The 25,847-nt window shown below is 37.6% G+C and overlaps 1 protein-coding gene across 3 annotated transcripts; it reads left to right on the top strand.

The window, feature by feature from the left end:
* Window positions 1-6,980: 6,980 nt before the first annotated feature.
* CDC7 (cell division cycle 7) lies at window positions 6,981-25,533 on the top strand. Of its 3 annotated transcripts, none has more exons than XM_025166591.2 (12): window positions 6,981-7,119; window positions 7,838-7,923; window positions 10,727-10,810; window positions 12,811-12,946; window positions 13,755-13,848; window positions 13,935-14,077; window positions 14,478-14,721; window positions 16,256-16,351; window positions 19,913-20,073; window positions 21,201-21,283; window positions 22,285-22,434; window positions 24,076-25,533. In XM_025166591.2, exons 2-12 carry the CDS (start codon window positions 7,845-7,847, stop codon window positions 24,465-24,467), a joined length of 1,662 nt encoding a protein of 553 aa, XP_025022359.2. In that variant the 5' UTR covers window positions 6,981-7,119; window positions 7,838-7,844; the 3' UTR covers window positions 24,468-25,533. The 3 variants fall into 3 exon arrangements, with proteins under 3 accessions (XP_025022359.2, XP_015743540.2, XP_025022358.2); XM_015888054.3 differs by having other exon boundaries at window positions 19,910-20,073; XM_025166590.2 differs by having other exon boundaries at window positions 7,099-7,236; window positions 19,910-20,073.
* The last annotated feature ends 314 nt before the right edge of the window (window positions 25,534-25,847 follow it).

The raw sequence follows: 25,847 nt of genomic DNA, 5'->3' as shown, positions 1-25,847 counted from the left end.
AGACTGAGGGAGATTATCAGTGGTCTTGTATGTCTTCCATTTTCTAATTATTGCTCCCACAGTTGATTTCTTCACACCAAGCTGCTTGCCTATTGCAGATTCAGTCTTCCCAGCTTGGTGCAGGTCTACAATTTTGTTTCTGGTGTCCTTCAACAGCTCTTTGATCTTGGCCATAGTGGAGTTTGGAGTGTGACTGTTTGAGGTTGTGGACAGGTGTCTTTTATACTGATAACAAGGTCAAACTAGTGCCATTACTACAGGTAGCGAGTGGAGGACAGAGGAGCCTCTTAAAGAAGTAGTTACAGGTCTGTGAGAGCCAGACATCTTGCTTGTTTGTAGGTGACCAAATACTTATTTTCCACCATGATTTGCAAATAAATTCTTTAAAAATCAGATAATGTGATTTTCTGGATTTTTTCCCCCATTTTGTCTCTCATAGTTGAGGTATACCTATGATGAAAATTACAGGCCTCTCTCATCTTTTTAAGTGGGAGAACTTGCACAATTGGTGGCTGACTAAATACTTTTTTGCCCCACTGTAAGCATTCCTTTCTGTGCTTTGGGAAATAGTTTCATTTGACGTGTTAGCTAAATGACAAAGTTTAAAGTAGTTTGTGCTTTTTAAAAAAGTATTTATGCTTCCAAACTTCAGTTTAAATGTAGTGGAAAGTCTGTATTTGACCAGGAGTCTTGCTACAAGGAGCTACCTTGTAAAGTTAACCTGCTCTGACAAGTCCCAGATGTTGTTCTTCTCTCCAGACCAGTGACTTGATGGAACTCAAAGAGTCATCATGGAACTCTGATTTTTACATTTTCAGCTCTAAGCACATTTGTCCAATAATAGGCACTGAGGAAATGCATGTCATGAATTTTACTGGTCATTGAATTGTTCAAAAGATAGCAGAATTAGACCTTTATCTCTAACTCTGCATACATCAGTACAAGACAAAAGAGTAATTTGAATGATAATCATTGTTTCCATCTGCAATTCATAGGTATGGCTGCATTCTTAGCTTTAAAAATAAAAAGGTTGATGTTTTATTTTCTGAAATCATTTATTGGCCTAATGTAATGGATAAATAAGCTCTCTTTCAGACATAATCTTTGCCTCCAGGATTACTCCAGTGAACGACAACAAACATAGCTGAGAACGGAAAAGGAGAAATAAAGTTCCAAAGAACTGCACCGGTGTGGAAGAGGAGGACAAATTTTGTAACCAGAGAGTTATAGAGGACTGAAAACAAAGAAGAATCAGTCCAAAAGGTGACAAAGGAAATGCTGGTGATAGTGAACATATACTATGGACATTTGCACAAGGAGAAAGGACTGGAAAAATAAGGGTATAGAGCTACTGAAGAGGTAGATAAAATTTTCATGGCCAAAAGAGTGAAGAGGAAATGGAAATTTTCAACTGGGCCTGAAGGAAGCAAAAATTAGGAAGAAAACTGATGCCCTTTTCACTAATAATACAGTCAAAGTGGATTTGGGTTAAAAACTATCCTAAGCAATCAATTGCTGAACAAAACAGAAGTCAGATGACCCTAAATAGAAAGATTATCACTGAATGATGAAGGAAGTTTTAACCTAGATCAAAGTTTCTCAACCGCAGCAACTTTAAGATGTATGAATTTCAACTCCCAGAATTCCCTAGCCATTACATTATCTAATAATTTTCTTCACCATTTTTTTTAAAAAGGAAAGGTATAGAACTGTTAATTGCTTATTAAATTTGAAATATTCCCAGAGCAAAACCCTAGTTCCTCTAAAGCCATAAAAACTACTGACACTGAAATTATCCCACAAAGACTTATTTTGCAAATGTTTTTTTAAACTGATGGTGCTCAGTTAATAACCATTTGGTTCTTACTATTATCCTATATATATTATTAACTTGGAGTCAAAATCATCATGATTGTGCTGTAAAAAAAAGCACAATTTTTTCTATATTTTCATCTCAATTTTTTAAAAAAATTGTGTTGAGAAAGTAATCCTTTCACCAACTTTTTTTTTTTTTTGCTGCTAAAATAATGTCCTTTGTGATGTAATCACTTGACCACTAGCATTTTAACTGAGTCCATCAAATCATTACATAAAATATTTCCAACAGTTATGGAATAGTAATGCTCCCCAAGTGTTGGGGATGATGGACCTGACCTGTACAGATAATGAAAGGTAAATACATTTCTGTATCATTTCCCACTATAGAAACAGAATAAGTAATATTATTTATAAAAATAAACCTGATTATTGTTATGGGAATGTAATGTTTTAGGACAAGTAGTTTACAGCATCCTATGTGGTTAATTATTGTCAGAGATAGGATAATGGCCTAGGCTGCTTGTTCTTCAGATTGCTTATAACTTTAAATTAGCAAGAGGATCCATCAGATGCAGAGTGTGATCATTTGGCCAGTCATTTTGTGGATAAAATCATTTTCATTTGCTTTGAGTTGGAAGCCAGATGTGCAGGATCTGATGAGGTGACAGAGGCAACATTTTGCAATGTTTCCTGGAAGGTTTTTACATTTGTGGATTCTGAGGAACTCAATTCCTCTGTGATATGAGCTCTACCACTTGTGAACCTGATCCCTGTTCCCCCAACCCCATCCCCTGGTTAGTTAAAGCAGCATGGGAGGGATTCAAGAATTAGATCTTGCTTGTAGTCAGTGCCTCCTTGTAGAGAGGGATGTCCCAGCTGCCTTGAAAGAGGCACTGGCCTGCCCCTTCCTTAAGGGGCCTGCCTTTGATCCAACAATATTGGATAACTATTGACCAATATACAACCTCCCTTTTGGAAGAAAGTGTGGAAAAAGTGGTGGGGCAGCAACAGAAGAAAAGGGGTACTGGACAAAAATCACATTGGTCATTTCATTGATGACTTGTGACAAGTCATGTGTAGTGGGAGTACAACCATCCTGTCCTGCTGTAACTCTCAATAGCCTTTGATACCGTTGACTACAGGATCCTTCTAAGCTGCCTACAAGAGTTTGGAGTGGGAGGAACCTTTTTGGAGTTATTCCACTCCTTCCTGAATAGGTCCAATCAGGAGTTGTGGGAGGGGAGATGTTGACTATAGGCACTCCAGTATGGGGTACCTTAGGACTCAGGTTTCTCCCCTATCCTGTTAACATCTATATGAAGCCACTAGAAGAGATTCTCTGCCAGCACTAAGACATCATCAGTATGCTGATAGTACCTAGGTATACCTTTCTGCCTCAGGCTGAATGCGACATATGATGGAAATCCTGATTCAGTGTCTGGAGGCTGTCAGGACTTGCATGGAAACAGGCTCAGAATCAATACAAGCAGTACGGAGAAGCTGTTGATTCGAAAGCCAGCTGACTCTATAGTATTACCATCCTTGGTTCTTGGTGGAATTGTGCTCTCCCTAAAAGAGCAGACTTGCAAAATGGGAGTCCTCCTAGTGAAGTTCATGGCCAGAAAGGCCTTTGCTGAGTTTTAGCTAATGCATCACCTTCAACTTTAAGTAGAATAGGACACTGAAGATCGCTGCTTGTCACTTTGCACTCAGATTCGCTCTACATGAGGCTGCCCTTGAAGACTACCCAGAAACTTCAATTGATGCAAAATGCAGCTGCTTGTGTGCTTATTGGACAACCACAGTATTGTCACATAACATTACTTCCATGTGAGCTATAGTGGTTACTGGATTGTTTCCAAGTACAATTCAAGGTGCTAGTTGTTACCTATAAATTCCTATATGGCTCATGGTCTTGGTACCTTAGACATTGCCTATCCTAAATCTATTCTGACCACTTGACCTGGGTAAACAGGAGTGCCTGCTGAAGGGCCTGTCCTATTAGGAAGTAGAGTTGAGGAGGTATGACACTAGAAGGTATCTGAGGGGCAGTGTTCTTGGTGGCTCCTGTGGAAGAGCCTACCCCAGGGTTCCCCAACATGGTCAATATCAACCCCCAAGGGTTGATGGGACTATCCATTATTGTTGTTATTATTACTATTATATATAATAGTAATAATATAATAGTAATAGTTATTACTATTAGTTAAAATAGTATTTATTAAATTATTTTCATATCATAAATGTTTGGGGATTGATGAACAATCTGAAACTTCATGAATGGGTCAATGAGCTGAAGAGTTTGGGGACCTCTGGCCTATCCCCGAGGCAAGAATAGCATCTCCTCTTATGACCTTCCAGAGATAAGTTTAAAATCTGGCTTTTCTGGAAGACTTTTAGTGATTAAACAGCTAGAGGAAGATCTGCACCATTACCATTTGTTATTGCTTAAAGTGTTACTGTTTTATTATATATACACTGTGCCTTGTACACTGCCTAGAGCCTCTAGAGTGAAGCTATAATCTTATGTAAACAATAAATAAATACCTTTCTAACTAGGAAGTATTTCAGAAGTTCCCATACCCATATACTCATATTCCAAAATATTCTCTTGTAATTATTGCCTAATTATTTACTGCACCTGTTTACTGTCTCTGTGCTAAATAAAACTAGATAATGTGTGCTTCAAGCAGTACTAGTCTGTACAGATCCTCAAAAGGCACTTTACTTTGTTGGATTTTTGACCAAAGTACCTAGCACATTTCTTCTAATTAGTGGACCAAAGTGGCTTTACTTCTTAAATCCAGTCAATAACAGAAGTTTCACACAGTGCAGAAACCTTCTGCTGTCAAGAGCAATGTGGCTTATCAAATCAGATTGGCAGCAAAATTACAAATATAGGATAATATCATCTGAACAATTAATAAAATCCTAAAAAGGTGGCTTGGGGATTGTATAATAGTTGTAATAGCAGTTCATCTAGAAAAAACTCTGTACCCAACACAGAATTAGATTGAAATCTTTCATTTGTAACCTTCCATATTTTCCTTGCTTCTTTTGCCCTGTTTCAGCAGAAAACTCTAAGGAAGGAGAGACAGAAAAGCTGAATGGATGTTGCTTATGAGCTCTAGAACCTATTTAAATATAAGTTCAAGATATTCAATGTAGCACCTATGCCTGCAGACACCTCCCTTTTTTGTCCAACCAGACTTCTGCCTCACCTATTAAAAAAAAAAAGGAATAGGAGAAACTGGAATGTTGTATGGCTTCACATGGGGAAAATATGGGAAGCTGGAAGGCTGCAAGGGCTCATCTTTATTTTTAAAAATGCTACTAGGCCCATATCAGTCCAATAAGTTTTTTTTTTAGCAAATCATAATTATGAAGTCTCAGCCAAGAGGTTTGTTTGGAAGTATGCCAAAAAAGGTAAATAAGGAGAGTCAGGAACATGGCAAACTGGTACTAATCTTAAGGCAATAATTTAGTGAATGGGAAAGCTAACACAGCAGAATGCCCAGAAAACATTCTCAAAATTATAAATGTGTCCAAACAACCCCAAATGTTGATGATCTCTGACCCAGAGGCTGCACCTTGCCTTCTAGTTTAATTTACACTTTAAAAATCCATTATTTTTTATTTTTACTAGTGAGAAATGTTTTCAGAGAGAACAAAGCTCTGAGCCACTGAGGGCACAGTCCAGGCTGTCCTACAGTAATTATTTATATAGATTGCTACAAGATAAAGCTTCTTCCCCACTGTAACTTTTTCTTCCCAGATCAGAGACTGGAGACCACACTGTACAAGATAAAACAATTGAATGCAAGGGTATGTAACTACAGGCAATTTGTGATTATCTGTGGGAAGGCATTCTTTTATTGTAGCCTGCTTCAGGGTGAAGTTACAGCACTGGTTTTAAACAACTGTTTTATCTAGTGCTGTTTTATTCATTAAATATAAATTTAACAAATACTCTACCTCTGGCAGCAACCAACCAGAAACTTCCAAGAGATTCAAAAAAGGATGAAAGCCTTAACAGAAAAGACAGACTTTTATGTATACTTTTGAAATCAGTACCCCATTTCCAAACAGTTTGCCTCATTTTCAGCAGACAAGGATGGACCTAAACCAAAGCTCGGGGGGGGGGGCGCCACACATTGCCTACTTATGTTTTAATGAGGCAAAGTCTGCCACCCTATATCCCAATTCCTGGGAGTAGGTTTGCACATTGCACTAAACCAGTGTTTTTTTCAAATTTGGCAACTTTAAGATGGCTGGATGTCAACTCCCAAAATTGCCCAGCCAGGCTGGCTGGGGAATTCTGGGAGTTGAAGTCCACCCATCTTAAGGTTGCTAACTTTGAAAAACACTGCACTAAACCATATAGTAAGATTTGAAACAGGCAAGTACAGTATGTTGTGTAAACAGTGTGAACCTGGCTACTGCAGTATATATCAAACAAACCATGATTAAAACAAACCATCATGTATGAACTCAGTCTGGAGATAAGCACAGTATTTCCAGGCCCATCCTTTTAACAGTGAGTTTTCTTCAACTGAATATAGCTGATTATAGGGTCCAAGAATTCTAATAAAGAATAATAGCATCAAGTCCCACTCCCTTCGCTCCACCCAGGAAACCCAACCCATTCCAAAAAATTTGCTTTAAGTGCCACAACTTTTTGGCATAATACGGCACAATTTGGCACAATAGTTCATACTATTGAACCCACGACCTCTCCCTCACTACCTGCATTCTTTCATACGGCTTAGACTTAAATACCGCCTGCACTCCTTCACGCGGCTTAGACTTAAAATACTGAGACAAGGAAGACTCCACCCTCCCCTTTCCCGCCCTTAGCCCCGCGGAAGGAAAGAGAGGCGGTGTTATTTCCCCTCTCCTGTTTCGCCGTTCTGCGTGTGAAGTAATTTCCCGCCTGTCACAAGACGTCGTCTGAGTGACAGCACCGGTTGAGCCAGCCAGCATTTGCCTCTTGTCACGTGTATCCTCCTCTCTGCCCGGTCTCCTCCACGCGGCCCAGCCCCTTTTCCATTTTCTGCTGCCAACCGCGCGCTTGGCGCTAGGTACAAATGGAGGGATTGGAAGTTCTCGGAAAAGGCGGCTTGCATTTCGCCGCTGGTGGCCGTGCATTGTAAAAAAACCACGCCACAGGTGACGCGGCATCCTGCAGGGGAAACCGGCTGGGACGTTGCTGTTGGAAAGCCCACTTTCGCGCCACTAAGCCGAGGGGTCGCGCATGTTTTAGAAAGAAGAACAAGGAGAGAAACAGGCCAGCACAGCACTGTAAGGAGTTAAAACAATGATAGCTTTTCCTCGCGGCTGGAAAATTATTCTGCGTGGCCCATAATTGGGGTCAGGGGCTTTCTGGCTTCATCCTAAACACGGCTTCTTTCTCCCATGGTAAAATATTTGGATCTGTTTTACTCCAAAAATCGAGATGTATTTGTTCTAGATACCATGTAATCTATTGTCAGCCCTCCAGAAGTGTCTCGCTGGGAATAATGGAATATGTCTTCTGGTTGGGACACTCTAGATGGGAAGAGCTAATCTAGCATCTAAAAATCAAATCAGGAATTTTGCATTCCCAGCAGTCTTATTCTTTTACCAGTGGTCTCACTGTATTATGTACTAAAAGCTGGTCCAATGTGTTAACAGTTTTGTAGTGTGTAGTGCAGTTCCGTTTAAATAAAGCTACACACTGCTGAACAGCCTCATTAATCTGCTAAGGGCTTCCAAGTATCCAGGATCAAACTATATTATACCAACTGGTCTATGTTCAGTGTATCCACCCATTTGCACACTGATCCCATTTCCCAAACTTATACAGGGGAGGCAGGAAGAAGCAGACTTATTTGAATCTATTTACTCTTAGGAAGCCTAGATCATTTCTTTGAAAATACTTCATCCTACATTGTTCTTTGTTTTTATTTATTTATTTATCAATCATATTTATACAGCCGCCCATCTCACATAAAAGTGACATTTGTTTCCTTTCAAATAGTTCGGTCATGGAGGCAGTTCATCTAGATGAACAACCTCCCTTGAATGCTGAAAACTCATTTAAAAAATATGAAAGCAACAAGAAAGGTATGTATATTAACGCTGTAGTCTAAAATCTAATTATCATTTTCCTGATAATTTATGCTTCCTTCCTCTCATTTTGGAATCTTGAATTGATATTTTGATACTCCACAAATGATTCTTAGTTTTTCATAGTACAAAGAAATGATGTAAATTTTATAGAGGTCAAAAACTGATCTGGCATTTGCTACAAAAAGAAACTTTTATAAAAATTTCGTTATTCAATAAAGTTGAATATTTCAAGTGCTTACATCATTTCAAATTTACAGGTTTATTTAACATTTCAAAATAACTTCCCATAAATATCTGGTCTGATTTAAACTACATGGGTTAAAGCTGGATTCACACATCGGTCTAAGCTATAAGGTAGTTATTTGGCTTTGGTTTAATGCAGATGTGGAATCTGTTTATAAATATTTATAATTAGGATACATGAAACTGCTTGGAACTGTAGAGGGGCTTGTAGTAACCAAGTACATGTTTATGTTGAACTTCATTATTATTTTTCAAACTCCAGTCAGTTGCAAAAGATGTTGCTAGGACAGTGGTGGCAGCAGCAAGAGTTGAAAGCTTCTGACGAAACAGTCCAGGGAAGGCTAAGCTAAGACCCCAGACACAGCATCTTGGCTATTCAATCATTCTCTCCTCCCCTTCCTGCTTTTACAGTTCTTTAACATAGCTACCAACTCTTGTTTCTGTAACTTGCTTTTTGCAGCAAAAAAATAAATACATCATCACTGTGCCATCTAGTGATAGGAACATGAAAAGCAACAACTTTAATTTTCCTGAATTGAATTTAAATTTCTTAAGCTCCTTGTAAATTGTTGTTTTACAGTCCATTTTTGTGTCTTTATCTCCAAAATAATAATTACTGATTTAGGGATTATGTGGGCCTTTTCAGAAAGATTGAAGGCAAAAGGAAAAGGGGACAGCAGAGGATGAGATGGTTAGATAGCATCACTGAAGCAATGAGCATGAAACTGAGCAAACTCAGGGAGGCAGTGAAGGACAAGAAGGCCTGGCATGACATGGTTCATAGGGTCACGAAGAGTCGGACACGACTTAACAACTGAATAACAACGGGCCTTTTCAGTCAGGTTTCAGGCAGTATTATAACACCAAGTCAGCACTGGTTGAACTTGTGGATGATCTTTGTAGGGCTCAGGACAGGGATGGTGCATCCTGCCTTGCCCTCCTTAATCTCTGACCGGCTTTCAGTACCATCAACAATGGCATTTTCCGGACCAGCTTTTGCAGGGGCGGGGAGGTTGAATGAGGGCACTGTTTTGCAGTGATTGTCAAAGCTGGTTTTAGTGTGGTGAGCTCAAAACTCTCCCCACTTTTCATATAATCTTGAATAAAAGTGGGAAGAATTTTGAGCTCCCCACACCGTAACCACCATTTCAGGGTGACATACTGTCAGTATACTGATGAAACTCAGCTATATATTTCCACCCTAGGCCATAGAAAGGATACTGTTAAGGTTCTTTACCAGGCCTTGAGGGTGTGAAGATCTGTTGGGGAGAAAACAGGTTGCAACCCAACCCTGGCAAGACTGAGTGGCTCTGGGTTTTTGGGTCCCTTGGATCTGGTGATTTCGTCATGGGATGCACTCTCCCAGACAGTTGGTACACAACCTGGAAGTCCTCCTGGACTTACAGCTCTTGCTCAAAGAGCAGGGGGCAGCTCTGGCTGGGGGGGAGGCTTTGCACAGATTAGTCTCAGGTGCCAGTTGCACCTGTTCATGGACTAGGAGGCTGTACTCGCTGTCACTCATGTCTCAGCTGCTTTCTGATTGGATCACTGTAATGTGCTGTACATGGGACTTCCCTCGAAGAACATTCAGAAGCTTCAAACAAGCACACACAGTTTGGGATACTCCAAAGTTTACCTGTGTATACCACTGCTGCACAAGCTGCAGTGGGGTTCCAGTATATTTCCATGTACAATTCAAGGTGCTGGTATCCCCTTTAAAGCCCTGCATTGCATAGTATCAGGTAAACTGCAGGACTATCTTCCTCTGAGTGTTTCTACTGTTTCCTCTAGGTCTGATAGGGTGGGCATGCTCCAAGTCCCACTATTAATCAATACCATCATCTAGTGCAGTGTTGTCCAAACTTGGCCACTTTAAGATGAGTGGACTTCAACTCCCAGAATTCCCCAGCCAGCCATGTCTTTAAGTCCACTCATCTTAAAGTGGCCAAGTTTGGACAACACTGATCTAGTGGGACCAAGGCCTTGTCTGTTGCAGTGCCTGCCCTATGGAACAATCTCTCCCCTCCGCCCCCAAAAAACCTCCTGGCCTTCTGGAAGACTATTAAAATCTGGCTTTTCCCCCAGGCATTAGGGCCAGGATATTAGCGGAGCTCAGTATGTATGTATGTGTTTATTTTGTAAAATTGTTATATTGTTATATACTCCGTTTTTCTTCTCTGAACTGGATTATTTTTAACTCTGGTCATGGGTTTTTTAATACTGTGTTTTTTGTAAATTGATTGTTCACAGTCCAGAGTTATCTATTTCAGATGGCCATATGCATTAGCCACACTTCAATATAAATTTTCAGCATGTTGGTAATATAAACTAGATATGGTGTTTAGTGTAATCTGGCCTATTACTGTTTATTTTACTTTTTAATTTTGAAATGCTAGGCAGCTGCATTTGGGCCACAGGTTCCCCACGCCTCCTTGAAGAACAGCAGCTAATGCTTTAAATTTCACAATTAAATCATTACTTTGCAAAAGTTCTGTAAAAGTAAGGGAAAATAACTTCAAATTTTAAAATGACTCATTTTAAAATTTCTCCACAGGAGCAATTACAGATATTGAAAGGCTTTATCAAGCAGTACCTCAGCTTGCAAATGTGTTCAAAATAAAAGGGAAAATTGGTGAAGGTGAATATGATTTTGCTTTAAAGTTCTTCTAAAATCAGGGTTAAGTGGGCTGTAGATCATCCGTCCAAATTTTCCAAAGCCCTTTTTATATAAATTCTTTTAGAGTTCAGTATTATTACTTGCCTGATAGGGTCAAACTAGAAGCTGGATTATCTGAAACCTTGTAATTAATGTATCTAATTTTAAAAATTTAAACAATGAGGGAAGAAGACTAACAGTGCTTTGGAATACAGGGAGAATTTAACTTGGCCACGTTTGTTTATTTGTCATTCATTCGTTCATTCATTCATGTTGCCCTACCAATAAGCTTCTCAGCCGTTCCTGCCTTATTGCTATTTTGCCTGATGGATAGCTTTTCTTAGCATCATAAAAATATTCCTTCCTGCAATGAAAACCAAGTAGGAAAGAGTTAAATCTCCTGTTCTCTATGTCATAGTTCAGAATCTCATTCTGTGTTTTCTCCCTCTGGGAACTGCTTTAAAGTTTTAATTGCAAGTGCACATTGTAACATGTCTCTTGGCTCTTAGATGTAGCATTCATAAGCAGTGAGCAGCATCTCTTAAGGCTATAGGTGGAATCCTGCATGACTGAATATTTCCCCATACTCCCCACTGCCACCAAAAGTCTTAGAAAAGGCTAGGATATAAACTAGTTGTCCAAGATGCTCGTTCTCTGTATGCAAGGATTTCTCTTTATTGAGAAGAAAAGGATGAAGTCAGGTGAGTCCCTCCTGCAATTGAAGTGGAACTACCCAGTAGTGGATTTACCATTTCAGGCTATAATCAGTTTTGTGGCCGGCCACTCTAAGGCTGATCTAGGTTCTGGAACAATGCAGGTAGTTGCAAGATACCCAACTTCGTACTTACTGTTATTTTGACATTATTCAGGAGCACGGCAAGTAAACAGTTGCTTGCTTAGGACCTGTCCATGAATTTCCTTCTGTAGTACTCTTTTTTTCCTTTCCCTACCTCTGATAGATTAGAAACCTTGAAGAGCAAGGAAGTAGTTCTATGACAGTATCACATACGTAGATAGCTGTGTTGCTGAAACAGTTTCAAATTAGGTGAAAGGATTTTAAAGGGGGAAGAAAATGTCATTAAAGGAAAAAGAAGAAAAGTATTGTTTCAAGTAGCTAGTTACTTTTTCAACATGCTTTTTACTCTAACTCAGAGCAGATTTTAAAAATGAAAATTTTTAAATAAATAACCAATCTTGTCTGAATCACAACATGAACTATATTCAAAACTTTTACCTAAACTTTAGGAAACTGTAATGTCATTACAGAAGTAAAGTTGTTTTACAGCAGTTTATTCGTGGAATAAAGCTCTGTGAAGGTACTGTCAGTATCTGCAAGTGGCAACTGGTCATCTGCCTTTGTTTTGGGAAGACAAATCAACCAACTAGGTTGGGTGATTTCTTTTCACAACCTCAGGATGAATGATAGAGCCTGCAACATGCATGAATTTGGTAGACGTGGCACTGGATTGGTCTTCTCTCTGTTTATTTTTGATACAGAAAGCCAATGTGATTAGATTCTTTGTCTTAAAAAAATGAAAATCTAGTATGCCCTTCTCTGGCAATAGCATAGAATCTGTTCTCTGGCCCCATACTTTGAAGAGATTTATAAATCCATAAGCTTGGAAAATCTCAATAAATAAACTGATAATAGGTAAAATGTTTTTCAGATCAACAGGTGAGTTACTTTAAACTTAAAAAAAAAAAATCCAAGTGTGCAGCTGCAGCATAGTGAGTACAACCTTCTTTCTTCCTAGAAGTTCATCTGAACGATGTGTCACAATGACAGGACTCATGTTCTAGCAATTGCATAGTGCTTAAAAAAAACAAAGTTTAAAATGGCTTATTCAAGGACCCAAAAAGCTTTTGATGAGGATATGGTAGTTTGCAGAAACAAAAAGTTTATAGAAATAAAAAATTGATTACTACTTGTAAATGGAAACTATTAATTTTTTGCTAAATATACATATGTATGTATTTTGTAGGAACGTTTAGTTCTGTTTACTTGGCAATAGGCCAGCTACAAGGAGGCCATGAAGAAAAAGTGGCTTTGAAACACTTGATTCCTACTAGCCATCCTGTACGAATTGCTGCTGAACTTCAGTGTCTTATAATAGCAGGGTATGTGTAGACATAGAAACATACAATGATCTTACATTTCCAGGAGACTCACAATGGGCTTCTTGGCATTTAAATTACTTTGATTTATGCTATATATATATATATTCAAATAATTTTCACTTCTACCAACTTTGTTACTGTTATTTAACATTCCATTATTATATATATCAAAAATGGTCCATGGAACAGCATGTATTCTAATACTGTATACTAGTGAGGTGGTTTGTAATATGCCTTAAAATTATTTAAAGAAATAAAACTGCCAAATAATATAATCTAGATTCTATTGCTCCAAGTATCTGGACCTGTGTATGTGTTTATATAAATATATTTTTAAAAATTGTTGCATAACCAGTTTAATTGACGGTACCACTATTTCCTTAATGTACATAAATTTTTCGCTACACGTATTTTAGGGCATTATATGCAGCCCTTGGAAAATATTTTCAACAGATATAAGCATAGTTGATGTACTTTTCAAATCATCTTTGTGTATCTTAAATTTGTATCTTGCTTCATGATTTTGAAGTGTCCTACAAATGTGGTTTTGAAAAATGACATTTTTCTAAATCTGCAATTTATATATTTTGTACCCATCCCCAATCTAGCAAAGACATTGCCCTGCAGCCAAGTTTTTGATACAGCTGTTTTGATAATCTTGTTCTCTGCATGTCAGCAATGGAACACTTAGTATGCAATGACTTTCCTTAAAGTAAAATGAAACATTGTTCAGAAAAGATCTGTTGTAACATAACTTGCTAACAATACTATGTTCTCTCTTTGTGAGAGGACTTTTTTTTATTTGAAGGGGGCAAGATAATGTCATGGGAGTTAAGTATTGTTTTAGAAAAAATGATCACGTGGTAATTGTTATGCCTTATCTGGAACACGAATCATTTTTGGTGAGTTTTAAATTCCTTTTATTAAAAGATTTAAAAGTGCTTGATTGCAAGTTATTGCACACTTACTTATTACAACTTTTGTACAGGACATCTTGAATTCTCTCTCATTTGAAGAAGTAAGAAATTACATGTTTAACCTCTTGAAAGCTTTGAAGCGCATTCATCACTTTGGTATCGTTCATCGTGATGTCAAGCCCAGTAATTTCCTATACAACAGGCAACTACAACAGTAAGTCTGGCCAAGCTTGTATATGTTATGATCTTATATGGGAGGATGTTGTAAATATATTAAGTTTAATAACATATTTAGTAAAAATAATAGGGTCATGAACATCTCAGAAAAATCAAGTATTCATGGTAGATGGGAGAAGAAATATTGAACTAATGGTCTACCAGGTACTTTCTCCCTGGTAAATTTCCAAATCAATGTTGCCATATCTAGCACACATAGTTTTTCAGTTTGTGATTCTCATTCTGTTATCAAATATGCATATTAAATGTAATACAATATAAATTGCATTTATGTACTTTCTATATCTGAATAGTATTAAACAAGGAAGAAGTTGTTAATTCTGATCCCACAAAAGTGAGTATCATCATTAACTGTTTGTATTTTTAATTATCTTCAGGTATGCTCTGGTTGACTTTGGCTTGGCACAAGGAACTCCTGAAACAAAAGTGGATCTTCTCAAAGTTATTCAGTCTGAAACTCAGCAAAAAAGTTGTACATACAATAAGCCTCTGATAACTCTGGAAAGCCAGGTTACTTCCCCAACATCTAGGCAGCCAGTTCATCACTCAGCAACAAAAACAGCTAATAAAAGGCTTTGTTCCATTTCACAAACACAGATTAAACAAGGACACAAAAGAAAGGTTCTGTGTTTCTTCCATAATTTTGCTGGATGAATTTATCTAATAAGTAACTTTATCCAACAGGGGGAGATATAATACCAGAATAATATTTCATTCTATTTCAGAGTCTTTGTATTTATATGAAATATTGAAAAGACATCAGTATCAGACATCACACAAAATTGGATTTCATTACTCTGGAATAATTATTCTTACACAATGTTCATATGAGTGTATTGCCAAATTAATGGGTTCCAGATGAGTTACTACAGAATAAAAAAAATCTGGATCTGTCTTCCATTACATACCTCTCCATACTAAAGTATACTGCTCCAAGCATTAGACTGAATGAATATAGTGTTTGTCTCAGCAGGTGGCAATATCTGACCAACCTAATATGGGCTTGGAAGCCAAGCTCCTGTTTTGCCTATGGTGTAGTGGTTAAATTGTTATACTGACACTGGGGTGACACGGGTTCTGATCCATCTCAATCCCAGTAGCTCACTGGATGACTTTGACCCAGGCACTGTTTCTCAGCCTAGTCTACCTCACAGATTGATTGATTATGTGTCATCAAATTAGTGTCAACACTTAGCAACCACATAGATTTTTTTTCATGATCTGACCTTAGCTGGTCCTTTTCCAACAGTGCATTCATCGCCACTGTAACTGAGTCTATCCACCTTACTGCTGGTCCTTCTCTTCTCTTTCTTTCTGCCTTTCCCAATATTAGAGCCTTCTCCAGAGAGCTAGGTCTTCACATAATGTGTCTGAAGTAGGATAACTTGAGCCTGATCATTTGTGTCTTGGGTGAGAACTCTGGGTTGATTTGTTCAATGATGCATTTGTTTTTTTTCTTGGCTCTCCATGGTTTCTTAGATGTCTTCTCCAACACCAAAGTTCAAAAGCATCAATACTAGTTTACTCTTGAGTCTAACTTTCACTTCCATAGAGCGTCATCAGAAGTACCATGGCTCGCACAATTCTGATCTTTGTAGGTATAGACATATCAAGGCATTTCAGTAACTTTTCCAAGGCCTTCATGACTGCTCTACAAAGTGCTAGTCTGCTGTGTATTTCTTGACTGCTTGTTCCTTTACTGTTGATGGTTGATCCTAAAAGGCAGAAGCTATCCACCACTTCAATACTTTCATTGCCAATGTTAAGGCTTCTTGTTCTTCCTGTTATTAGTTTGATCTTTATTTAATTTTAGTCCGATTTTTTCACCGTGCTCCTTGACTTTTATTACTAGAACTTGCAGATCCTTTACATTTTTGGCTATCAAGGTAGTGTCATCAGCATAGTTCAGGTTATTGATGTTTCTTCTTCCAGTTTTAAAACCATGCTAATCTTCCACTATCTCACAGGGATGTTGTTGAAAAGTGGGAGGATGAAGCACTATATATTCTGCTGTGAACTCCTGAGTAAAAGCAGGATAACTGATAAAATACAGTAATTTGGTTTCAATGTTTGCTCATCTTAAAACTTAAAAGATATGTTGCTACTGATGCTGCATTAGCGATAAAATCCTTATTGTCCTTTCTTGACATCACAGGAGGATCCAGAGTGTCGTTCTGTTCAGCGTTCGGTTTTTGGGGAGAGAAATTTCAATGTGCGAAGCTCAGCATTTCAAGCCCGTTCCACAGTTAGAGTAAGTGTTGTTTGTTATCACAAATAAATCTACTGCATATTCAGAGGTACAGGTAGTCCTCAGTTAACAACCATTCATTCAGCGACACTTTCGAAGTTAATGGTGGTGCTGAACAAATGGTAGTTATGCCCAGGCCCAAAGTTACAGCTGTTGTAGTGCCCCTGCTGTCACATAATCAACATTTGGACACTTGGCAGCCCACCCGCTTTTAAAACTACAGGGGTGCTTCAACTCCCCACACCTGCCTATCTCCCCTCTATCTCTCCCCTTTTGGCCGCCCTGCACTCTGCCGGCCTTGCTGCCCTGCATCAGCCCAGCAGCATGGGCGGCTGAGGCTTTTCATTGGGACAGCTGGCTGTGGTGTGGGGTTTATAACGAGTCTGTGGTGGGAGCTTCATCAGTGGCGCCGGGGCTGAAGTAGAAGCACAGGGACAGCGGTGGCTGGCTGAGTGCTGAAGGCCCTGGGGCTGTACTTCAGCCCCAAAGCTGCCGGTGTCACCACTGCTGCCAAGGAGTGCCAACTCTGCAGGGTAGCCAAAAGGCAGAGATGGGGGGACGGGTGGTGGGACTTCAAGAAGAGACAGTCTTACCAAATCTTGGGGCTTGGAGGGACCAAGCCAGGAATGGCTTGGATCAGGGTGGGTCCTCACCTAACGGCCAGATGGATTCAGTTAACAATAGCAACAGGGACTACCAAGGTTGCTGTCGCTAAGTGATGCAGTCATGTGACATCATGCTTTATGACTGCATCACTTAGCAATGGAAATTCCGGTCCCAAATACCGTTGTTAACCGAGGACTACCTGTATTTATAAAACTTGAAGCCTGGATTGGTTGACTCCTGCTAAGCAGTTAGGGAATAGGAACTGCATTTTATTTGTAATAATGTTTTTTATCCATGTAATTTGAAAGCCTTGAAAAATATGTTTTCTTGAGTGAGTTTTTATATCTAACTCTTTTTTTAAATAGTCATATATTAATGCAATTAAAAATTATCAGATCCATGAAATAAATCAGTATACCTGTTCTGACTTTGGGGTGATGGAATGGCAGACTAAGATGTCTCTGAAGGAGCAGAAACAACACTGCAGTAAAGACTGACGACCGGGCGACAAGCCTGGGCCAACGGGGCTTCTCTGGACAAAGAGGGGCCATTAAGATTGCCCACTAGTGCTCCGGGCGGCTGCCCCTTGTGAGGAGACCACAGGACTTGAAGGTTCTTGCGGTCACAGCTACAGAGGAGCCTATAAGGATACTGGGTTCGCTAAAACTTCACTTTCTTAAGCACATGTGGATTTTAGGTATTTTATAGCTAAGAGATCTTTGGAGCAGCAGGCGGGAAAAAACCCACCTGGTGAGTGATCCTTCATTCCAGATTAAAGATTAAAGAAAAGAGTAAAATAATAATTTAAAGAATTTAGGTTCAACAGCAAACAGCTTGACAAGAATTTAACTTTAAAAAGTTTAAAATGGACTAAGAGGCCAGTCAGTTTTGAAATACTATGATTTTTGTTCTAGTGTTTTTGAAATAATTAAATAAATAAAAGTGGTATAAAAATCCCCCGCTTTGTGGGGATGTAAATTGTTTAGAGTTTTACTGAAGAGGCGATTGGTGGACTTTGCAAAATAAAGAGATAAATGCGACCATAGAATTATGGAGTGTCAGAAGGGACCAAAGATTTAAGGATTATAGAAAGGCGGAAAAAAGAGAGAGAGAGAAAGGCCCTCTTTTACTTTTATTTTTCTACCTGATGAAATGGCTGTTACTAGAAAAGTTGTAAAACATACAGAAATGAACAAAAGTTGTAAAACATACAGAAAAAGGTATTACACTTGAGACGTTCCAAAAGATTTTTGAAGAGCTGGGAAAGAATGTTACAGCTACAATAACAACATCCATAAATGCTTATGTGAATACATCATTCAAAAGAGATTTGAATGAAAAGATAAAAGAAGAGATGAAAAATAATTCTGGAAAATTTGCAGGACAATTGAGTAAAAATCCAAATCAAATTAAAGTTAAGGTGGAAATGTTGGAAAACAAAACAGAAACTTTGGAAAACATCAGAGATAGTAAACAGAGAGGAAATACAAACATTAAGTCATGATATGGAAAGTGATATAGATAATGGATTAATACTGGATTTACAAGAGAAAGAATCTTTGAAAACAAGAATATTTACAGAACAACTTGGAGAAAACAGTAGAGGGCTGTTGAAGCTTTAAAAACGCTTGGGATGGGAGGAGGAAGATATGGATGGAGATCAGGTCCTCTGACAACATTTTAAAGTCAAGGCTCAAGAATGTCAGAATATGGCATAAGAGAAAAGAATAAAAAAATGACTTATTTTATCAGGGATAAGATAATAATTATAAAATACTGGAAACTCTTTATGGACTTTTTGCAGAAATCGGAAAGAACTGTTAATGATTTTTGGATTTGTTGATTGAAAAAGGTCGGGACATAGGAAGAAATGATTCATGTAATGTAATTTCAAAGGAGAAGGGAAGAGATCAAATTTGCTTGTAACTGCTGTAAAGCAGATTGGAAGTCACTTCTTTAAATATCTTTTTCTTTTTGCTCCTTTTTTTTCCCCTTTCCTGCTTTATTTTCTGCACTCTATGTTTTCTTTATATTTCTCTTTTCTCTTTTTTTCTTTCATTAATTTCATTTTGTATTATCTTTTAGTATTGTTAAAATTCTTAATAAAAATTACGTTTAAAAAAAGTACTCCTTTTGTCCTGCTTTCTGTCATGATGCAGATAATGAATGAAAGCAATGTGTATTTTTTTTTTTTAAAGTAATAAAGAATGGGTGTATCTGACAGTGTTACAGCATTAACATTAACATTAAATAATAGCCTCTTAAATCAGGTAGTCATTTATTTTATGAATAAAAGTTGTTTCTGAGCAAACACGTTTTTGTCAGATGGAATTAAATTAGTTCCTTTTTGTTCTAATTTGATTACTTTAAATCTTAATGAGACAGTTTTGCCACAAGTTAGGACTGAAGTACACTTTATAATAAGTATGTTGTTGCTACAAAAACAATTCTTACATGACATTTCCTCTCCTCACCTCTTAATGTTAAAATATAGTCACGTGTGAGATAATATGTAATTTGTAGCAGGGTCAGGAAAATGCATGGTATTATGACATGTTCTATCTTCCATATTTACATTTTTCTATAGGAGGATAGAACTTGAGACAGAAATGCTGCTTTGGGCAACAACCCCTTTGAGCACCGGTTCAATTCTCCATAATTTTCATTTTGCATATTGTTCACTTGCAGATTGAATTAAGGCGATATCATTCATAAATCTATATTCTAAATATTAATGTTATAAACTAAAATGTCTAATTTTTCTTAAATCCCACTACATTTGAATTCTTGAAATACTTTGCTATGTTTATTAGCCATTGGGATTAGTTGACAGTAAGCCTTGTGAATTTTTCAAGCTGTCTTTACAACTTTTATTTCTTAAAGAACATCTATAGTCAAAATGCTTTGAGTATGCCTTGTACTAAAAATACAACTTCTATTTTACTGCTCATAAAGCAGCCCAGGATAATGGATATTCCAGTTAGGAAACTGTCGGTGAAGAAGAAGACAACTTCAGTTGTGAATAATGGTTTAGGCAAGAAAACTGCCAGCAGTACTTCAGCTAAATTGACCTGTGACTGTTATGCAAAAGATAGTGTCTGCAGCGTTTGTCTTTCAAGGTAATTAGTTTTTGATGCAGTAAAAGCAATCTCTCTGCTGACAAGCAGTATTAAAAATATGGATAAATTAGACAGTGGGTTTAGTAAGCATGTGGTAGGGTTAGAACCTTGAAATGCAACAGTGGAAAAAAATATCAAAGTCTTAGTTCACACACATGATTTCATAATGGTGTACACTTTCAGTGCAAGAATTCCCAGCACCAACTAACACTTGGGCCCTTCCGTTTCTGCATTATAGCCGTGTCAGTTTGGGAGGGTGTTAGATATAGAATGCACAGGCATAATGTAGATTTATTATCTATTTGTTATTCCTTCCCATGTAAACTGATTTAGTTAGTACCAGCTAGAAAGTTCATATAACTATTAAAAGAACAATCCTGCTAGCAACGAGTAAAAATAACATCTAAGATCTGTGGGATAAGTTTAAATAAATAGGTTCTCTAGAATCATAATGATATGACTACAAGATAAATCCTTTTGCAATTCTAGTCATGACTATTATGTAAAGAAATGTAAGCTGTATCTATAGGTATGCCCAGTATAGCAAAAGTAAGCATATAGTTTAATTTTTAAAAAACGTTTCAGCCAGAAAGTAAGATATTAGAACCACCTTCCCTAACATGGTGTGTGTTGGTTTAATTTTCAGGCTTCCAAGTTAGCCTTTGACTGTGCTGGCAGGGAATTCTGGAGTTGTAATCACAACACACTGGAGGCCTGTTCTGTTATCTTGCTAGATGTTTATTAATGTCACCATATAAAAGTATATCCTGGATCAGGCCCATACAACATACAGGCCGCATGTGATCTGCCAAGCAGCCATGTGCAGCCTGTCGGCATTTTTTTAAAAGTAGTAAATTTACAGCCACCCCCACCACCCCAAAAGACATCATGCCAAGTACCGCCAAGCCTCATTGCTAGCTCCAGCACTTCCACGGCTCCCCTAGCCGCAGAGCAGCTGATCAGCATTCCAGTTATTACCTTGTGGCTCACAAGGATTTTTAATTTATCCATGTCGCCCTTTGCCCTCAATGAGTAGTGCAGGCCTGATCCAGATAGTACTTTGACTATGGAATGTTCAAATTCTGTGCTATTACTTTCTAATTTTTTCTTTCCTATTTAACCCCAAGACGTCAGCAGGTTGCCCCAAGGGCTGGAACTCCTGGATTCAGAGCACCAGAAGTATTAACTAAGTGCCCTAATCAAACTACAGGTACAGTAAATCAAGCTTACACTAGCTACTTTTATGCTCTAGATCCATGTTTCTTTAAATCATCAAAGTTTCTTTAAAGGAATTGTTAACATTGTTAAAATGTTCCTTTATTAAAACTTGTTAGCCAGAATAAGAACCTTATATGGAAACTAGCTTTATCTGAAATGTTTACTATGACATTTCTATTTTAAACAAAGGAGAAATAGAAAGTTCAAACAATTTTAGCTTTGTGCTAAATTTTTAAAAGCCCTGTTTATATGCAATATCCATTAACATGCTATCTTAGAGCAAGCATAATTAACATAATATTCTTGCAAGCAAATTTTTTTAAAGTTACAAGCTGACAAAAACTATTTAATCTTTTTAAGCAGAGGGAAACTCTGTCAGATGAGGAACTTAAGCATTTTTGGTGTATTAATATTACTACCAACTATCTCTCAGAAAACCTTTTCGTCCAGATTGATGCTCCTTCAATCAGGGTATTCTGAAGTCTGTAGGATGTTTTTAAAACAAACAAAAAGAATTTCTGCTGCTGAAACTATAATTTGATGTCTTTTTAGGATCAATACATTTAGGATATATTGGGATGGAACGGATAGTGAGGAGCCCAAGTTTCCTCTTGAAAAAAATCATGTAAATTCAGGCTTATCAGAAATATTTTGCAATAAAAGAAGAGCAAATGTAACTTTAAGTGTGAAGTAGTTCCTTCACTGATCCTTCCACAATGGCTTATTCTACCTTTTTCTTTTCATAAATTGCACTGAATATTTATAAGGTATTATTGCAGAACCTTTGTCCTAGCTTGGTTTTCCCTGAAGTTTATTTGGGAAAGACCATAAAATATGAAAAGCTAAAGAAATCTTGGGAAGACAGCAGTCTTACACTGAAGTATATAAAAGAATGCTTTTATATACTTCTCTTTCTACTCCTCAGTTTTTATAACACTGGGAATAAACTGGAATGACTAGTCACTGTTACTAAAGTCTTGTTTTTAATTGCAGCAATTGACATGTGGTCTGCAGGAATTATATTTCTTTCTCTGCTGAGTGGCCGGTATCCATTTTACAAGGCTAGTGATGACTTAACAGCTTTGGCCCAGATCATGACGATTCGTGGCTCCAGAGAAACTATTCAAGCTGCTAAAACATTTGGTATGCAGGTTTCGTAATTCTTTTTCTAATCTGTTTGTAACTAGCTTTATTATTATTTGTCTATATGTAGATAATTAGGATTATGTTCATGGATTCGTACATAACTTCAGATGAAATAGCATTGGAATTCATTCATCTAAATGTCAGGATCAAATTACCTTAAATCAGTTTCATGGCTTCTAAATAATCCCATAGGAAACATACACATACAATCAAATCAGAGGCATCCAATCTGTGAAATGAAAGGGCTTCAAGCAAATATGTGGCTAATTAATTCCAGTCAATATTACACTGGCTTTGAATCACCTTTTGCTCGGATCTCTGTTCCACTTTATTCACATTCTCCTTCCTTAGAATTCTAACCAGAGACTTCTCTTTGCTGCATTTCTCAATAGTAGCACTCTCCAACAGAGACACTACAGAAATGAGGACTTCAACTCCCCAGATTGCTCCACCAGCATGAAGTTCCTCATTTCCCAAGCTGTTCTATCTACATTGTTTAGTTTTAGTTATCTGCTGATTATCCAGAGTGATTTGCACAAAATATTTTGTGCTAAACATCAATTTATCACAATAAAAGATCATGACTAAGGGAAAATGTTAGTTTTACCAACAAAAGCCTATTAAGGCAAAATCAGCAATTCAGTAAACATAGTATGCATTTGGTATTACAGTGAAAATGAAATAGATAAAATGAAAGCACATCCACGGTGCCGGTGCTAATTTTTCTGCCACATAAGTTCTATTTAAATACATTTCAGATATGTGGGGATAGGGACTTTTCACCAAATTAAAAGGTTTATAGGTTCTCTCATGTCCATCAAAACAACAACAAAAAGTACAGACTCATGGGTGCTAGTGGCAGTCAGGTCCCTGCTTATGTGCCTTGGGTATTGTGTCTCCTTGTACTGTCTTCTACATCTCTAATATTAGAGGTGCTCAGTAGACACACTCAAACAGCCTTCTGCCTCTTCCTTCAGAGGGTAGTGCAAAATAGTTTTGAGCTTGAAACAGCTGATTTGAGAGTTCCATGCTCAGAACAAAGCTTGCATGTCTAAGTCAGGTACAGAATAAAAAGGCTACTTTGTCTAGGCTGTGAGACAAAGCACATCCATTTCAAGCAGCACAGTTTCAAGGGCTTTTGGTTGATGAGGTGAGTGCAGTCATGAACCGCATAGTATTGGTCTGGCTGAGTTGAGGCTTGGCTACTCTGTCTTCATGGTCATGCACAGTGGGGCCAACATGTGCAGGACAATCAACCCAACAATTTGACAGCATCACTCACTTGTCCCAGAAACTACATACGGTCATGAGGGATGTGTTGTGTTTCTCTTTGTGTGTGTCTTAAAAGAGGTGAGGATGTATAGAGATGTGCTGTTCTGTATTCCCCTGCAAAATAGCAGTATGGAAGATGAATCTCAAGTGTCAAATCTGTATATGTAAAATTTGGAACAGGAAAATCAGTTTTTCACCTTTAAACACTTGGTTCCACTAAGGAACCAGCTAGTGCAACTTTTGATAGCCTTGCTGTACTTAATAAATACATGTACAATATTCAGAGTCTGTGTTACAGGGTTAGACCATATTGCTGAAAATGGCTGTGCATTCTGAAGAACATTCTAACAAGTGCTTTTCATTTAGGTAAATCAATACTGTGTAGCAAAGAAATTCCAGCACAGGATTTAAGGAAGCTCTGTGAAAGGCTGAGGGGAAAAAACACCAACTTTGACAACTCAGCAGGTGACATACAGGTCAACCCTTCTCAGGAATTTGCTTTACCAGCTGGAATAGGCAACGCTTCAGATTCTGCCCTTCAAACATCCAAAAAGCACATGTATCAAAAACAAAGTGGTCATGAAGATGATGGTAGGGAAAAGAAAACTACACAAAAGCCATCTGATCTCAAAGGATGGGACAAAATTCCTAATAGCGCCTATGATCTGCTTGATAAACTACTGGACTTAAATCCTGCTACAAGAATCACTGCAAAGGATGCTTTGTTGCACCCTTTTTTCAAAACTATGAAGCAATAAAAAGGCTTTTGACCCTGTATAGTGTGTATGTTAAGTAGTATTAGAGACAGTGTTGGTCACCCTTTAAATCAGTGTTGTCCAAACTTGGCCACTTTAAGATGAGTGGACTTCAACTCCCAGAATTCCCCAGCCACCATGGCTGGCTGGGGAATTCTGGGAGTTGAAGTCCACTCATCTTAAAGTGGCCAAGTTTGGACAACACTGCTTTAAATGAAACCAAAAATCTGAGGGGCATTATTTCCAGAGCTGTGTCAGTCTAAGTGTAGTTAAAGTAGTAAATATACTTCTGTTTGTTGGATAGCTTTTTAAAAATAATTTCAAAGTACATTTGATTCTTTCACCATTTTGTGGTGTATTCAATGATGGCAACGTACAATCTCTATAATGGGACTAATACCTGAACAGGGTTCTTTCCTGCTGTGTTCTTTAGCAATCCTGTTATATCTTGCAACTTCCTAATATTTGGTATAAATTCTGTCTTAAATGGCTGAGCAGATATGCTAAATGAATTATTCTGGTAGGCACAAATACAATGTGTATGGATTTTTAATTTCACAGATGTAAGAGATTGTTTGTGATTTGTAACTTATGCTACTTGTTGACAAATGCTTTACATTGTTACTTTTTAGTAGAAGAAACAATTCATTTTAGATATAATGCAGAATACCTATAAATGTAGCTCCTTTGACAGGATTGTGGTAGGGAATTCTGAGAGTTCAATTTTAATAAAGTAGAGGATGTATATTGGCAAAAGCTAATTTAGAGCATTGCTCAAGAATTTGTATTATATGACTAGGAAAGAGTATTGAAAATACTGACTCTGAGGTCCTGGAACTTCTTCCTCTGAGCATATACCATTTATTTCCTTTTTCATAAGTCTTTGGAGCTGTTATCTTTTCACTGTATAGTCTATTTAATATTTTTTTCTTACAATGTACATGTAACAGCATTTAGCTTATTGATACTTTTGCATTACTTGTACAATTGTCAGAACAACTGTGTTATAATCTTGTGATGAATTTATTAGAGTGTCCAAAATAAAATTGTATCTTTTTATAAAAATAAAAGCCATTATATAAAATGTAACAAATGCTGATTTGGAAAATGATGTCTTTGGACAAAATATAGTATGTCTGTTATAAAAGCACATTGTACAAATTACAAACATACCACAAAAGGCTGCTTTAGTGCTTGGAACCAGTTTTACAAGAAAATAGTAAGTTTGCAAGATAGGCATACTTTGAAATGAAGTGATATCCCTTCTGAGTTTAAAAAAATGTGTAGGATTGGAATGAATATTATCTTGCCTCAAATATAAAAATGCATTTACTATACATAAATCTAGGTTCTGCTAAGTAAGAATACAACTCTGACACGTAT

This window comes from Python bivittatus, unplaced genomic scaffold (assembly GCF_059951505.1).
Source record: "Python bivittatus isolate LINGU-HERP-01145 unplaced genomic scaffold, Pbiv_v1 ctg000700_np1212, whole genome shotgun sequence".
NCBI lineage: Eukaryota > Metazoa > Chordata > Lepidosauria > Squamata > Pythonidae > Python > Python bivittatus.
The sequence above is the reverse complement of the archived record's forward strand: the minus strand, read 5'-3'. Positions and strand labels throughout refer to the sequence as shown.